Source organism: Salvelinus fontinalis, chromosome 13 (genome assembly GCF_029448725.1).
Source record: "Salvelinus fontinalis isolate EN_2023a chromosome 13, ASM2944872v1, whole genome shotgun sequence".
In the NCBI taxonomy this organism is placed as follows: domain Eukaryota; kingdom Metazoa; phylum Chordata; class Actinopteri; order Salmoniformes; family Salmonidae; genus Salvelinus; species Salvelinus fontinalis.
Window position 1 is genome coordinate 41738275 of NC_074677.1, and position 17154 is coordinate 41755428.

A 17154-nucleotide genomic window follows, 5' to 3' on the forward strand; every position below is an offset into this window, starting at 1 on the left:
TGTGTGTGTGTGTGTGTGTGTGTGTGTGTGTGTGTGTGTGTGTGTGTGTGTGTGTGTGTACACACAGTGCAGAGCAGGGTACTGTTCGTCTATCTTTCTGGTCTGTTTACTTTGATTTCACTCTGCACCTCCTCCTCCTCCTCGTATGAAAAAATGACAAATGAGTTTCCCCCTTTCAAGCCCAGTAGGTAATGTCTCCTCTTTGTAGCTCCTATTGAGCAGCTGGGACTGTGGTGTCTCTGGTTGAAGTGCGTCCTCAAACACACTGACACATCACACCGTCAACTGTCTTATGGGGAGATTAGGTCAGGTCGATGTGGATTCTGTAATGGAAGAATACTGTGGAGGAAAACAAATTTGCACCATCGTTGGAAATCAGAGGTCGGACATTATTTGAGCGATCCCTTGAAGCAATTTACAGCATATCCTAAAACGTTTAAAGACACAGAAAAGCCCGAATGGCGTTCTTTCAAATGTCTATTATGATGTTCAATCAAAACTCTCTCCTTCCCCCTCTCTCCTCCAGAACTCCATCCGCCACAACCTGTCCCTCCACAGTCGTTTTGTTCGTGTGCAGAACGAGGGGACGGGGAAGAGCTCCTGGTGGATGCTGAACCCCGAGGGAGGGAAGAGCGGGAAGTCCCCCCGACGTAGAGCTGCCTCCATGGACAACAACAGCAAATTCACCAAGAGCAGAGGACGGGCTGCCAAGAAGAAGGTAGGAAGGAGTAGAATGGAGACGGTCTATTATTAGCTTCATTTTAGAACCTCTACAGTGTTTGTTTGTCAATATGGAAGAGTGAATAACATAGACCACACAACAACAAAAAATCCTGGGTTATATGGATAACCCAACTGCTGGGTTGCAGGCATTGGGTCACTTAGATGGGTTGTTTTCTTTAAAAAGAGCAAGGTTGGGTTATTGATGCTGGGTTATTGAGATATGACCCAGCGGGTCAGATCAGTAGATTGGAGGCGCGGCTAAGTAAGGGTGTGGCTTTCAGATAGTTATTTTTGGCCACATGTGAGAGTTAATGTCATTCCGGTTCATCTCCACTGTTGTATTGTTATGACATGTTAAGCTTGAACACTGACAGTTTTGTAGCTTTAATGAGGCATACACAACTGTATGAGTTCCTTGAAGCCTATGCATATTCAAATATTGGGATGTTTAGAACTTTTATTTAATTTAACCTTTATTTTTATTGATTCCATTTCACCTTTATTTAACCAGGCAAGTCAAGAATAAATCGTTATTTACAGTGATGTCTTGGCAAGAGACAAAAGGCCTCCTGTGGAGATGTGGGCTGGGACAAAACAACAAAAAGAACAAACAAATATAAGACAAAACGGACAACACAGACAGAAGACACTGGCAACAGCACAAACAAGCAGTAAACAAACTGTGTGTGTGTGTGTGTGTGTGTGTGTGTGTGTGTGTGTGTGTGTGTGTGCGTATGCGTGCGCGCGTGCAGGCATGTGTGTGAAGTAAAACAACACGCTTCTTTACATAAGGCAATGCAAACTACTGACATCAGGTGACAACTAGGAAAAAAACGACATTTCTCAACAACCTGTTAATCCATTTATCCGTTGAAGTCCTCCCGTGACACTAGGTCCTGGAGTTTTAGGTTGGCTTGAATGGAATTCCAAGACTGAGGGCTGAGTAATGAAAGGACCTTATTCCATGCTTTGCTCTAAATGTTCGCGACTCTTAGCATGAAACAAGGTTGAGAGCTGAGGTTGTATGTGTTTTCATTTTGAGCTAGAAGAGAGTATATCTGTAGATAAAATGGCAGTTTTCCTAAAATGGCCTTATAAATAAGAATGTACCAGAGTTTGAGCCTGCATGTTGCTAGTGATGTCCACCTGACAGCACTGTAGCGATCACAATGGTGAGTTAGACACCTCTGACTGGTGACAAAACAAAGTACTGCATGATACACAGAGTCAAGAGCCTTCAGTGTAGAGCGTGAGGCTTGCACATAAATAGTATCACCGTAGTCCAACACACAGAGAGAGAAGTGCAACGAATAAACCATTTTCTAGCGGAGAAGAAAAACAAGCTTTGTGCCAGTAATAAAAACCAATACAGCTTTGGTTTCCTAACAAGGTTCTCTACATGGGTGGTGAAGCTCAATTTCTCATCCACCCAAACTCCCACATATTTGTGAGTTTTGACTTGCAATATAGAATGTCCTTCCAAGGTAGTAATTACATGGTTTTCAGAGTGTTTAGTGTTGGAAAATACCATGTATTTTATATACACAGTACCAGTCAAAAGTTTGGGCACACCTACTCATTCAAGGGGTTATCTTAATTTTTACTATGTTCTACATTGTAGAATAATAGTGAAGACATCTAAACTAGGAAATAACACATATGGAATCATGTAGTAACCAAAAAAGTGTTCAACAAATCAAAATGTATTTTATATTTGAGATTCTTCAAAGTAGCCACCCTTTGCATTGATGACAACTTTGCACAATCTTGGAATTCTCTCAACCAGCTTCATGAGGTAGTCACCTGGAATGCATTTCAATTAACAGGTGTGCCTTGTTAAAAGTTAATTTGTGGAATTTCTTTCCTTCTTAATGCATTTGAGCCAATCAGTTGTGTTGTGACAAGGTAGGGATCGTATACAGAAGATAGCCCTATTTGGTGGAAGACCAAGTCCCATATTATGGCAAGAACAGCTCAAATAAGCAAAGAGAAACGACAGTCCATCATTACTTTAAGACATGAAGGTCAATCATTTTGCAAAATTTCAAGAACTTTCAAAGTTTCTTCAAGTGCAAAAACCATCAAGTGCTATGATGAAACTGGCTCTCATGAGGACCGCCACAGGAAAGGAAGACCCAGAGTTACTTCTTCTGCAGAGGATAAGTTCATTAGAGTTACCAGCCTCAGAAATTGCAGCCCAAATAAGTGATTCGCGGAGTTAAAGTAACAGAAACATCTCAACATCAACTGTTCAGAGGAGACTCCGTGAATCAGGCCTTCATGGTCAAATTGCTGCAAAGAAACCAATAATAAGAAGAGACTTGCTTAGGCCAAGAAACACAAGCAAGGGACATTAGATTGATGGAAATCTGTCCTTTAGTCTTACATTTCAGATTTTTGTTTCCAACCGCTGTCTTTATGAGACGCAGAGTAGGTGAACGGATGATCTCGGCATGTGTGGTTCCATGTGAAGCATGGAGGAGGAGGTGTGATGGTGTGGGGGTGCTTTGCTGGTGACACTGTCTGTGATTTATTTAGAATTCAAGGCACACTTAACCAGCATGGACATCACAGCGTTCTGAAGCGATACGCCATCTCATCTGGTTTGGGCTTAGTGGGACTATCATTTGTTTTTCAACAGGACAATGACCCAACACACCTCCAGGCTATGTAAGGGCTATTTGACCGAGGAGAGTGTTGGGTCAGGTGACCTGGCACACACAATCACCCGACCTCAACCCAGTTGAGATGGTTTGGGATTAGTTGGTCTGCCGAGTGAAGGAAAAGCAGCCAACAAGTGCTCAGCATATGTGGGAACTCCTTCATGACTGTTGGAAAAGCATTCCAGGTGAAGCTGGTTGAGAGAATGCCAAGAGTGTACAAAGCTGTCATCGAGTCAAAGGGTGGCTACTTTGAATAATCTCAAATGTATATATAGTGGGGAGAACAAGTATTTGATACACTGCCGATTTTGCAGGTTTTCCTACTTACAAAGCATGTAGAGGTCTGTAATTTTTATCATAGGTACACTTCAATTGTGAGAGACGGAATCTAAAACAAAAATCCAGAAAATCACATTGTATGATTTTTAAGTAAATAATTTGCATTTTATTGCATGACATAAGTATTTGCTCACCTACCAACCAGATATCCTACCTACCACCTACCAACCAGAATCGTACAGATTCTGTTGAATGATGTTAAAAGCCGTTTGAACTTTTTCAAAAGTTAAACTGCTGCCAATTGAATAGAGCACAGTGTCATCCACATAAAAAATGTGCATCAGCTGTCTCAATATGTCTCCCAATGTTGTTGATCTATATTATAAACAACAGGGGACCTAAAGGTGATCTTTGAGGCACATCCGATCACAACTCTGTGATGGTGTCCGAGTTACAATCATCTGCCTTAACACACTGGGTTCGATTTCACAAACCACTACAGAGCATGACCAGTAATCCCAATACACTTCAATTTCTGCACCAGGACAGTATGATCCACAGTTTCAAATGTCTTTAACGGGTCTATGAATACAGATACACAATGCTGCTTCCTATCCTTGGCACAGTGAACATCATTCAAAACCTTCAAAGTTTCTGTGACAGTGCTGTGGCTAGACCTGAAATCGGATTGCATACCAATCAAAATATTGTTTTCCTGGAGGTAGGCCTTAAGCATGTGACCATGCAAACCAAGAGCTTGTCTTTTATGTATATAGCGACACCAGCACCCCTTAGATTTACAATATGTAAATACTTATGCTATTAATATTATATTTGAATATGCCATGTGCAAACATATTTCATGAAAAAAAAAAAATTGCAGTGTACCAACTTAAAATGATGAACACAAATTACATTAACTCAGGTGGGGCGAAAATAACTATCTGAAAGCCACTACCTTAATAAGCCACACCTCCTGAAAATAACCTATGGATTACATTACAAAATACCCATCTGCCTGATCAACCCAGCATCAAAGTGAATATAACCCAATTGATGGTTAAATGAACCCATGTTTTGGTCTCAACAACCCAACATGACCCAGCGTGTGTTCTATCCAATATTTACCCAGCACTGAGTTACCAAATAACCAAAATTGGGTTGGTTCTAACCCAGCATTTTTTTGGTGCGTTATGCACTGAGTATACAAAGCAATATGAACACCTGCGCTTTCCATGATAGACTGACCAGGTGAATCCAGGTGAAAGCTATGATCCCTTATTGATGTCACGTGTTAAATCAATTTCAATCAGTGTAGATGAAGGGAAGGAGACAGGTTAAAGAAGAATTTTTAAGCCTTGAGACAATTGAGACATGGATGGAGGGGGGGGGGGGGGGCAACTTAATATTAGGAAGGTGTTCCTAATGTTCGTTATACTCAGTGTAGGTTAATCTGTTTAATCTGAGGGTGCTGGGTCTAAAGCATTCTCTACCTAATGTGCAGAGTTTTTCTTTTAGCCTTGTGTCAGGGGCCTGTCCACCTGTGTACCTTTGTCTACCTGAGCTCACCTCTGTGCTTCTCCTCTCGCCAGGTGGCTCTCCAGGTGGATGGGGGTGCAGACAGCCCGGGAGGCTTCCAGTACTCCAAGTGGCTCGGAAGCCCCAACTCCCATAGCCACAGCAACGACGACTTCGAGGCCTGGACCACCTTCCGGACGCGCACCAGCTCCGACGCCTCCACCCTCTCTGGCCGTCGCTCTCCCTTCCTGGAACAGGAGGTCGACCTATCAGAGGCTGACGTCCACATGGGCTACCCCGGAGGGGTGGGGCCTAAAATGACCTCCATGGCCACCCTGCCTAGCCTATCAGAGGTGGGCCTGGCCGACTCCATGGGTGGTCATCACCACGGCCACCACGGAACAGAGAACGTGATGGATAGCCTCCTTGACAACCTCAACCTGCTGTCCCCCAAGAATCAAACCCAGCTGGGGGTAGGCGGTGGTCCTGGGTCTGGGCCTGACTCCTCCCGGTCCTCTCCCTCCTCCAAGCTGCAGAACAGCCCTTATAGCTCCCCCTCCATGACCCCTCACCCCCAGCCCCAACAGCAGGACTATAGGAAGTGCCACTACGGCCAGGCCGGGCCAGGGATGAATAGCCCACATCTCTCTCCCATCCCCATGCAGACGCTGCAAGAGAGCAAGTCGCCAGGGTCCTTCGCACCCTTCCTGAGCCATTACAACTGCCCTGCTGGGCTACTCAAGGAGCTGTTGACCTCTGACGTAGCCGACCCTCATTGTGGTGGGGAGGCCATGCCCTCCATGGAGACTGTAGTGTCCCAGTCTGGGAGAGGAGGAGGAGGGCGGATGCTTCCCAACTACAGCAGCCAGGTGCAGGTAGGACAGGTAGGGGGGCACGGGGGCGTGAAGATAATGAGTCCCCCACCTCAGCAACACCCACAGCACCCTCAGTCACATCCTCACCCTCACCCGCGGCCCCTCCACAGCCAGGGCCCTCCCCTCTCTGGGCCCTCCATGAACAGCTGTGGCCTGATTCCCCTGACCAGCCTGAACCACGCCGGAGGCCCAGCCCGTCTTGCCAGCCTCAGGACACACATCCACCAGCTACAGCAGCAGCCACGCGGTGGTGGTGGGGGTCACCCAGCCTCAGGCCACCAAAACCACAGTCCCCACCACAGCGGAGCTCCTCCACCCAGCTACGGCAGCAGTGCTAATGGTTATGTGAGGCCGGGTCTAGGCCACGGCCACAGCTCTGCTCATCCCCAGGCTCACCATCACCACCAATATCACAACCATCATCAGGAGAGGCTGCCTAGTGATCTAGACGACATGTCCATCGAGAGGTTTGAGTGTGACATGGAGTCTGTTCTTCATGACACGCTGATGGACGGAGACTCGCTGGACTTCAACTTTGACCCCATGGTAACCTCTCAGGGGTTCAGTCAGGGGGTTGGGGTGAAGACCACCACACACAGCTGGGTGTCTGGCTAGGACACACCCCTCTCAGACAGGTGAGTGGAAAGAGATACAACATCATTTGACAGTGTAAATATAATATAGTATTCTGTGGGTGAGTGTCTCAAACCATGTGTGGTAAATGTTTTGAACTCCTAAAACCCATGTATAATGCAGTTATTAATGGTTTTACATGCGTGGTTTTTCAGATTTTTCACCATTCACCACTGGCCTTTCACCCTTCGCCACTGGCTTTCATTGAGAGAATGGAAAGGTCTAAAGAAACCATTGCCCCTCTCCACAGGACTATCATCAGCCCGTCCCAATTCTCTCACTATCCATTGCAGATCTGTAAGGTGGAAGAAATAATCAATTTTGTGAAGATCGAAGGGTAAGGGCCAAGGGGAAGGGCTAGAGAGTGAACCGGGGCTGGCTGAGACTGCTTGTTTGGAGGGAACGTCTCGTCTGAAGTTGGCTTTCTTTGTAAATACAGCAGCGATCGACTCGGCCCAATATCATTCACTTCAACAGAACCTGGAAGAAGCTGGAGCCTGATTTACAAAAAGCTATGTTTTGTTGTGAAATATATTTTCATTTTTATTATGTTATTTTCGTTTTTGGGATCTCACATTATGTTTTTGCAAGTGTGTTTCTTTTTTATGTTCAGTGACAAAATCACACAAGATCAGGGCTAGTTTTAGCTCTTCAAAAACAACTGGAATGGAGTCTGTTCTACTCTACATTCAAGTGGGGTCAGTCCCACCCCATCAGGGTGCTTTTCAACAAGGTTGTCAAAAAAGCATTTGGCATATTATGTATGAATAAAATAGTAGGGATGTAAAATATGCTACAATACTTCAAACATATGTAATGTATACTGTGTGTATATTTGTGATGAGGAATATTCTTACATTTTTATCATATTTCCTTTCTCTGTGTGCATTTAAAATTCCTTTTTCATTGCCTCTCATTGCCTTTCAAATGACCAATATGCTATGTTGAACCATCTACCCAGGAACCAATCCAGCATAGGGATAGCCAAAGTCACAGTGATTCAGTGATAGGACAAATCAGACTAGTTCAGTGATAATAGATATATGTATTTTAGTGATAGGACAAATCAGACTAGTTCAGTGATAATAGATATATGTATTTTAGTGATAGGACGAATCAGAGAAGTGCAGCAAGTGGTTACTAACATCTCAGTCTATTCTTACCTCAGCTGTTCATCACTCTTCCCTTCTCTTGCCCTTCAAGTCGCTTTCGAGTTACGATTCCTAATTCCATCTACTTTTCTCTAATCATCATCTATCTAATTGTGACAATCACACTCTCCCAGGCCTTCATTCAGCTCGCGTCCCTGACTCCGTTTTCTCACTCCCACCATTTCCCTCCCACTCTCCTACCCTTTTCTAACTCACCTCTCTTTGTGCCTTATTACGCTCACTCTCTCTCTTTCTCTCTCTCTCTCTCTCGCCCCCTCTTCCTCTCTTTCTCGGTCTGTGGGTGTGAGGGCGCTGTATGCATTAGGAGGGCAGTGATAATTTGAGAGGCTGATAATGGACTTTAGTTTCTCACATAACAGTGCTCAACAGCAGAACACCGGATTTGAGCTTTTCTCCTCCCTAGCAACCCTCCCTCTCTCCCTCCTTTTTTTTTGTAACACACCAAAACGTGTAACCTAAATCACCTGATGTGTTAGAGTCGGTGTGCTGATTCACTGCACCTTTTATAGTCTCGGATTTGTGTGAGTAAGTTTGGGAAAGTCAAGGCTTTATTTGTTACTAGGACTTTGCATTGTAGTTTAGAATAATTCCCTGCGTGACCTGTGAGAATCTGTGTAGTGCTGGAGTAGCCTGGTCGAGTCTGCACCTATAGGTTGCCATTTGGGACTTGACCTAAATCAGCCATCTCAAACTCCAGGCACGGGAGCGACTGTATATCAGTCCCACAAGATGCTTTCTTGTGTTCCCCAGATTAAAATCGAATTTGAGTTTGAGGTCTAAATGGGGTCTAAATTGAGGTCTAAATTCCCCTCTTTACCAGCCTCTCCCCCACGTGGCTGTTTACTAAACATGTTTAATGAATGCAATTTAAGATGAATTTAACGCACACTCACACACTCATACCTCAACTTATTTGTACCTCTCACCGTTCTGTCACAGTACGTGGGGATTGGGTATGTAAAATGTGATCCGTAACTTTTTGCTTGATATACAGTATGGATGGACATGTTATTGGTGTTACAATGGACCGTTCACAAAGCTTACCAGCTATATGTGTACTGGGTGATGTAATATCTTTCTTCTTTCACTTTTTGTTGATTCCATTTTTTTTTTCTCAAAACAAAATCCCTAACCTACTTTCAGCATGTGACCTCACTGTAAATAATAAGAAATTAATATGTAGATTATTTGAAATGAATGAAACATTTAAGATAGGGTAGGCAGCACCAAAAGAGACCCTATTGTGAGAGACTGCCTGTATTCAAAATGGTCCTGTATTCCCTATATAGTGCACATGGGGTTCTGTTCAAAAGTAGTACACTACATAGGGAATATGGTGCCATTTGAGACCGACACACTATGTTAGTTCCGGTTTTCAGATCATCATTATTGAGAAAATGATATCGTATAAAATCTTCTTCTTATTATCTGAACTTTTTGTCACTATTTTATTTGATCATAGATACTCAACAAAAAATGAAGTATTCAGCTAATATATTATGCAATGATTTAAGTGCTCTTTTTGTTTCTGGAAACTGACATTGTTACTTAGCTGCTGTTTATATATAAAAAAACAAATAACTGAAAGTAGACATTTTGAAATTGACTTCGTAAACAACGTATACACAAAAGATAACGTGAATAAAAGTCGGACCAATTTACGTTTACAATGTTGCACTTCTAAAGTTTTGTAGTTGCTCAAGTGTTTTGTATAATTCGTTTTGACTGTAAAGATTTGACAGAAAACTGCTTATCCTCAAACATAAACAAGTGTTTGGGCCTGTTACATTTCTTAATTTATGTACAGAAAGTAAAATGTATTTTGATATTTGTCTGAGATTTGCCATAAAAGTACAATGAGATTTGTTTATGAATTACAAATGATCTACAGTGGGGTCCGGAATTATTGGATCTCTTAATAAAGATATGTTTCTTTGAATAAAGTATGCTCAATGAAGTATGCTCCAATTTTGTTTTTATGGATGAGGTATTTTCTGCATATGCATTGTTCTTTTGAAGGCCAAACACAATGCTCGTGTGGGTGGCCAAAGATCTCTATTTTCGTGTCATATGACCATAGCACCGGTTCCAATCCAAGTACCAATGCCGTTTAGCAAACCCCAGGCGGTGCTATGGTCAGATGACATGAAAATAGAGCTCTTTGGCCACGCACCAATGGTGGGTTTGGCCTTCGATTGAACAATACATATGCAGAAAATACCTTGACTCAACTGTAGAATATAGTGATGGATCTTTGATGTTGTCAGACTATTTTCCTTCCTCTGGTCCTGTGGCCCTTGTAAAGGTCAACGGCATCAGAACTTTACCAAGTACAAGGACAAATACCTTGTTGCCTCTCCTAAGAAGCTGAAATTTCTTTGCAAGTGGATCATCTAGCAAGACAATAACACCAAGCACACATCAAAATCCACAAAGAAATGGTTAATGGGCCACAAAATTAACATTTTGCAATGGCCATCTCAGTCTCTGGACTTGAGAACCCAATTGAAAACCTGTAGTTTGAATTGAAGAGGGCAGTCCATAAGCGCAGACAAAGGATATCTAAGATCTGGAAAGATTTTGTATGGCGGAATGGTCTTAGGTCCTTCCCAATGTGTTCTCCAATCTCATTATATAACTATTTTTTTAAAGGCTCAGTGTCATTATCCTTGCAAGGGGACGGTGCTGGAGTATTGAAAGCATGGGATCCAATCATTTTGACCTCTTTCTTTTACATAACATTTTTTATTATACACTATAGCTCCGTATTTGTACTATTTATTTTATACAGTCTTTTTTGTGCATCTTTATCAAGGGATCCAATAATTCCGAACCCCAGAATATATATTGTAAAATAGCTCTTGTTTGTTTGAAGTATAGAGACTTGACCTGATTGGAAACTATATCTATAATTGTTAACTGTTTATATGATTATACAGGGCATTCGGAAAGTATTCAGACCACTTGACTTTTCCCACATTTTGTTATGTTACTGCCTTATTCAAAAATGGATTAAATTACTTTTTTCCCTCATCAATCTACACCCCGCAATGATAAAGCGATTTTTAGAAATTGTTGCAAATGTATTACAAATAAAAAACAGAAATACCTTATTTACATCTGTATTCAGACCATTTGCTACGAGACTCGAAATTGAGCTCAGGTGCATCCTGTTTCCATCGGCCATCCTTGAGATGTTTCTACAACTTAATTGGTGCCCACCTGTGGTAAATTCAATTGATTGGACATGATTTGGCCCAAACCTGTCTATATAAGGTCCCACAGTTGACAGTGCATGTCAGAGCAAAAACCAAGCCATGATGTCGAAGGAATTGTCCGTAGAGCTCCGAGACAGGATTGTGTCGAGGCGCAGATCTGGGGAAGGGTACCAAAACATTTCTGCAGCATTGAAGGACCCCAAGAACACAGTGGCCTCCATCATTCTTAAATGGAAGAAGTTTGGAACCACCAAGACTCTTACTAGATCTGGCCGCCCGTCCAAACTGAGCAATCAGGGGAGGAGGGCCTTGGTCAGGGAGGTGACCAAGAACTCGATGGTCACTCTGACAGAGCTCCAAAGTTCCTCTGTGGAGATGGGACAACCTTCCAGAAGGACAACCATCTCTGCAGCACTCCACCAATCAGGCCTTTGTGGTAGAATGGCCAGACGGAAGCCACTTCTCAGTAAAAGGCACATGACAGCCCACTTGGAGTTTGTTAAAAGGCACCTAAAGGACTCTCAGACCATGAGAAGCAAGATTCTCTGGTCTGAAGAAACCTGGATTGAACTCTTTGGCCTGAATGCCAAGTGTCACGTCTGGAGGAAACCTAGCACCATCCCTAAGGTGACGGATGGTGGTGGCAGCATCGTGCTGTGGGGATGTTTTTCAGAGGCAGGGACTGGGAGACTAGTCAGGATCGAGGGAAAGATGAACGGAGCAAAGCTTGTAGCGTCCTACCCAGGACTCTAGGCTGTAATTGCTGCCAAATGTGCTTCAACCAAATACTGAGTAAAGGGTCTGAATACTTGTGTAAATATGATATTTCCATATAAAAAAAAAAAAAAAAAAACGTTTTTGCTATGTAGTTATGGGGTATTGTGTATAGATTGATGAGGGGGGGGGGGGGGGGGGGATAATAATCCATTTTAGAATAAGGCTGTAACGTAAACAAAATGTGGAAAAAGTGTAGGGGTCTGAATACTTTCCGAATGCCCTGTATTTTGACACAGGCAAATCTTAAAGTCAATGGTTATTGTGCAATGTTGATGCTGACCTTAAAATCAATGTTGATGAGTTGGTGTTGACTGTAGTTGTTTCTGGTGAGTGTTCATTACATTTTAATTGTTATTGGTTAATGTTTATCCTGACATGTATGTAAATGTTGCCTGCTATTCTTTTGCCTTGGTGTTAAAAAAACATCCAACCACCCTCCCCTTTAATAAGTAGTCATATCTTAAAGGGGAGAAGTGACAACTCAGTCCAGCCAGCTACACCATGGTGCTTTCTTGGAACCTCGAGGAGCAAGTGCCTGACACTATTCAATTTGCGCCATATTTACAAAAAAATGCAACAAGCAAGATTTTGTGAAAGAAATCTTTTTGCAGATGTTGGTTGAAGCCGTATGTATATATAAATGATCTCACTGAAAATATTTGTGGCTGTCTATTCATTGTATAATTAATTGGTGGACACTATCTTTGTAACCCCTATAGCAAGCTGCTTTTTCCTACTCACTGTACTTTGCACCTTTTCACCAGACACCCCTTCACCTCCCTAATCTACAGTACACTACATTCTTCTCCAGTTATTGGCACAATGTTATACACACATAATGTAGTTATAATGGTGCTAGATCCATTTAGATTCTACAAGCTCTTGTTGTAAATCCATGGAGAATGTGTTCTCAGAACTAAACCTCAGCGGACCTGGGTTCAAATACGATTTGAAATCTTTCGATCTTTCAAATACTTTGAGTGTTTTCTTTAGCCTGCCTGGAATGCAGACTAAAGATGGTTTTACACTTTTGGGACACTATAATTCTTTTGAGTCCATTTAGTCAGGCAAGCTCAATCAAACACAGCTATAAAGTATTTGAAATGATTTCCAATGGTATTTGAAACCAGGTCTGCACTGCAGTGACCTTCTCATGACTCTCTTCAGTCTTGGGTTAATCATCAGATCAGGATGTGGAGAGAAGATATTTAATTCCTCAGCCAAACTCAAACCCAAAGCCAAAGTAACACCCCAAATTGGACTACATGAAACGTTGTTGGTAAGCCCATATCAATCTCTGACCGTCTTCAACCTTTATAAGACTATTTAATATATCTTTAATATTACAGGAATCACCTGTGTGGGGTCCTCCTAGTGCCATTCACTCAGTAGGAAGAGCCTGCAAGTATAATGCTCTATCATTTGTTATAAACATATGAGCATTTATAATGTCTTATAAGGCTTATAATAAGTCATGTACAGAAGTTTGGGGTCACTTAGAAATGGACTTGTTTTTGAAAGAAAAGCAAAAATCTTTGTCCATTAAAATAACATCAAATTGATCCGAAATACAGTGTAGACATTGTTAATGTTGTAAATGACTATTGTAGCTGGAAATGGCAGATTTTTTAATGGAATATCTACATAGGCGAACAGAGGCCCATTATCAGCAACCATCAGGTTAATTGATCATTAGAAAACCCTTTTGCAATTATGTTAGCACAGCTGAAAACTGTCGTCCTGATTAAAGAAGCAATAAAACTGGCCTTCTTTAGACTAGTTGAGTATCTGGAGCATCAGCATTTGTGGGTTCGATTACAGGCTCAAAATGGCCAGAAACAAATAACTTTCTTCTGAAACTCGTCAGTTTATTATTGTTCTGAGAAATGAAGGCTATTCCATTCGAGAAATTGCCAAGAAACTGAAGATCTCGTACAACGCTGTGTACTACTGCCATCACAGAACAGCGCAAACGGGCTCTAGCCAGAATAGAAAGAGGAGTGGGAGGCTCCGGTGCACAACTGAGCAAGAGGACAAGTACATTAGAGTGTCTAGTTTGAGAAACAGATGCCTCACAAGTCCTCAACTGGCAGCTTCATTAAATGGTACCCGTAAAACGCCAGTCTCAACGTCAACAGTGAAGAGGCGACTCCGGGATGCTGGCCTTCTAGGCAGAGTTACTCTGTCCAGTGTCTGTGTTCTTTTGCCCATCTTAATCTTTTCTTTTTATTGGCCAGTCTGAGACATGGCTTTTTTCCCCCCAACTCTGCCTAGAAGGCCAGCATCCCGGAGTCGCCTCTTCACTGTTGACGTTGAGACTGGTGTTTTGTGGCTACTATTTAACGAGCTGCCAGTTGAGGACTTGTGATACGTCTGTTTCTCAACTAAAATCAAATTTTATTTGTCACATAGGCTGAATACAACAGGTGTAGTGAGGGAAAGGAGAGGCCCCGTGTGGCTCAGTTGGTAGAGCATGGCGCTTGCAACGCCAGGGTTGTGGGTTCGATTCCCACGGGGGGCCAGTACAAAAAAAGTATGAATGTATGTACTTGTAAGTCGCTCTGGATAAGAGCGTCTGCTAAATGACTTAAATGTAATGTAAATGTGTAGTAGACCTTAATGTGAAATGCTTACTTACAACCCCTTAACCAAAGATGCAGCTCAAGAAAGAGTTAATAAAATATTATATATATAAAATATATATAAAATAAACTAAAGCCCAAAAATCTAATGAATCAAAAAGTGACAATACATTTACATAACAATAACGAGGCTATATACAGGGGGTACCGGTATCGAGTGAATGTGCGGGGGTATAGGATAGTAAAGATCATTTGTAAAGTGACTATGCATAGATAATAAACAGAGTAGCAGCGGTGTAAATACAAGGGGGGGGGGGGTCAATGTAAATAGTCCAGGTGGCCATTGGATTATTTTAGTTGTTCAGCAGTCTTATTGCTTGGGGGTAGAAGCTGTTAAGGAGACTTTTGGTCCTAGACATGGCACTCGGCCTTCCTCTGACACCGCCTAGTATATCGGTCCTGGATGTCAAGAAGCTTGGCCCCAGTGATGTACTGGGCCATAAGAGACGGTAGCAGACGGTAGCAGCAACATTATGTACAAAATGAGTTACAAACAGTGCGAAAAAAACGAACAAAATAGCACCGTTGGTTATGAGCCTGTAAAACGGCAGACATCCTCTCCGGCGCCATTATAAATATTAGATATTTTGCTTTAGGTACTATATGTGGAGGGCTCTCAGGCCCCAGCCCCTGCCGCACCCCAGTCTCAGACAGACAAATTGACAGGGGCGTCAGAAGAGAATTGGCTCTAGAGGAATGTGACCTGCTCGTGCAGGATAGGCACGCATCACTAACAAGCACACATGCCGCCCATATGTTCTCCCCAGCGGGAGAGAAGAGGACAGGGCCAGAGAGCTAGCTCCATAGAGCACGTGAGGACACAGCACAGGGGAGATGGGTTCACTAGCTGGGGCAGTGTATCTGGAGAACAACCCCACCACCCCTCCTTTTCTCTATACCTTATTTTTCTTTCTTTTTTACTTTCTTTTTTTCTTTTCCTTTCTTCAAGTTCATTTTGAGGGCGTGGGTTAGGGCTGTTACGGGGAAAGTGTGTCAGTTTACACATTCCAGACCTGCATTGTGTGTTGAATTTACGGAATTATCACAATAAGGCACCAACGGTAATGTTGTTCTAATAGAATGCTGTATTTGAATTGATCAGTTCTTGCCAGGGGTGTTTCTAGGATTTGAAGACATTGGTAGCTTAGCCCGAAGGGGGGGTTCACAAAAAAAAATAAGGAATTTCAACAGCTAAATGCATGAATTTGGTGTACTTTGAGGTAACTTGCACCTTCCCACCTGCCACAGCAGACACTTCCAGTACTCAATTACAGTAAGTACTGTGGATCTCTCTACTCTGGAACACATATAGCCCGATGGGGGGTCTTGTGGTCCTCCCCCCAAAATGTATTGGGCATCTAAAGCGAATTTCCTGCATTTTCACAAAATCTAATATGCCGTCTCTATTTAGAACAAAATGTAAGCAAAAATGCCTGTGAGGGTCATCAAGCTAGGTAAGAGATCAATATTAAATATGTTTAAGTGATTAACAAGACTGACCTCGAACAAAGGTAATTCAATCATAAGTGTTTGTGTTGCAGCTTTAACCAATAGTCTAACAAACAACTTGAAAAAATACACTCTTTTGATTATCTTTATTAAGACATTCTCTATATCAAATTTCAGCCAGACCGACCAGCCAGGCGGCGCCGCCTGCACGCCCGACCCCCACCATTCTAGTCAATAACTCAACTCTCTCCCAACACAATTTCCTTCCCAGTTCCCACCTGTCATACACCTCAAAGAGTGTGCAAAGCTGTCATCAAGGCAAAGGGTGGCTACTTTGAAGAATCTCAAATATAAATATATTTTGATATGTTTGACACTTTTCTGGTGACTACATGATTCCATATGTGTTATTTCATAGTTTTGATGTCTTCACTATTATTCTGCAATGTAGAAAATAGTCAAGATAAAAACAGAAGACAGGAGACAAAGGGCTGTGAGACATGAAAGTGGGATGAATACGGAGCAACAGAAGATGAACAGCAGAGGGGCTAATGATCTTGGAGATGGAGAAAGGGCCGATAAAGCGGGGGGAAAGTTTGCGGGACTCCACCCGGAGGGGCAGCCATACCCTCTGCACGAGACGATACTGGGGAACCCGGCGTCCGGTGGCGGTCCACTTGTCATCGATACCTGGAGGTGGTCTTGAGAAGAGCCGATCGGGCTCTCTTCCAGGTACGGCGACAGCGGCGGACAAACAACTGGGCCGAGGGTATGCCGACCTCTTCCTTTTGCTCTGGGAAGAGCGGGGGCTGATACCACAGGGAACACTCGAAAGGTGAGAGCCCAGTGGCAGAGCAGGGGAGGGTGTTACAGGCGTATTCAACCCACACAAGTTGCTGGCTCCAGGTGATGGGGTTGGTGGAGACAAGGCAGCGAAGAGATGTCTCCAGGTCTTGGTTGGCTCCCTCCTACTGGCCGTTGGTGGAACCCAGAGGACAGGCTGGCTGACGGTCCAATGAACGTGCAAAACACGGCGAGGCAACTTCTGAGCCCCCAGGAAGACATCCCGGGGCAAGCTGCGCTGACTTTAGACAATGGGCGTGGCAGAACGGGCTCCAGCCCATAATGGCACCACCAGTCCAGTCTATGATGGGATTGTATCGATGGAGCCAAGAGAATCCCAATACCAGGGGAACCTGAAGAGA

General features: G+C 43.1%; 1 protein-coding gene and 1 non-coding gene across 2 annotated transcripts in view; both read left to right on the top strand.

Annotated features, from left to right (window-relative positions):
• LOC129868713 (forkhead box protein O1-A-like) overlaps positions 1–9811 on the top strand; it is a 74309-nt gene extending 64498 nt beyond the window's left edge. Inside the window, exons 2-4 of the mRNA XM_055942901.1 lie at positions 527–718; positions 5258–6693; positions 6847–9811. Of these exons, the coding sequence (XP_055798876.1) occupies positions 527–718; positions 5258–6673 (1608 nt within the window). The 3' untranslated portion in view covers positions 6674–6693; positions 6847–9811. The remainder of the gene's footprint in view (positions 1–526; positions 719–5257; positions 6694–6846) is intronic.
• A 4493-nt stretch (positions 9812–14304) lies between these two features.
• trnaa-ugc (transfer RNA alanine (anticodon UGC)) lies at positions 14305–14380 on the top strand. The gene has a single exon. It is a non-coding gene; the product is annotated as a tRNA-Ala (tRNA).
• Positions 14381–17154: the final 2774 nt, after the last annotated feature.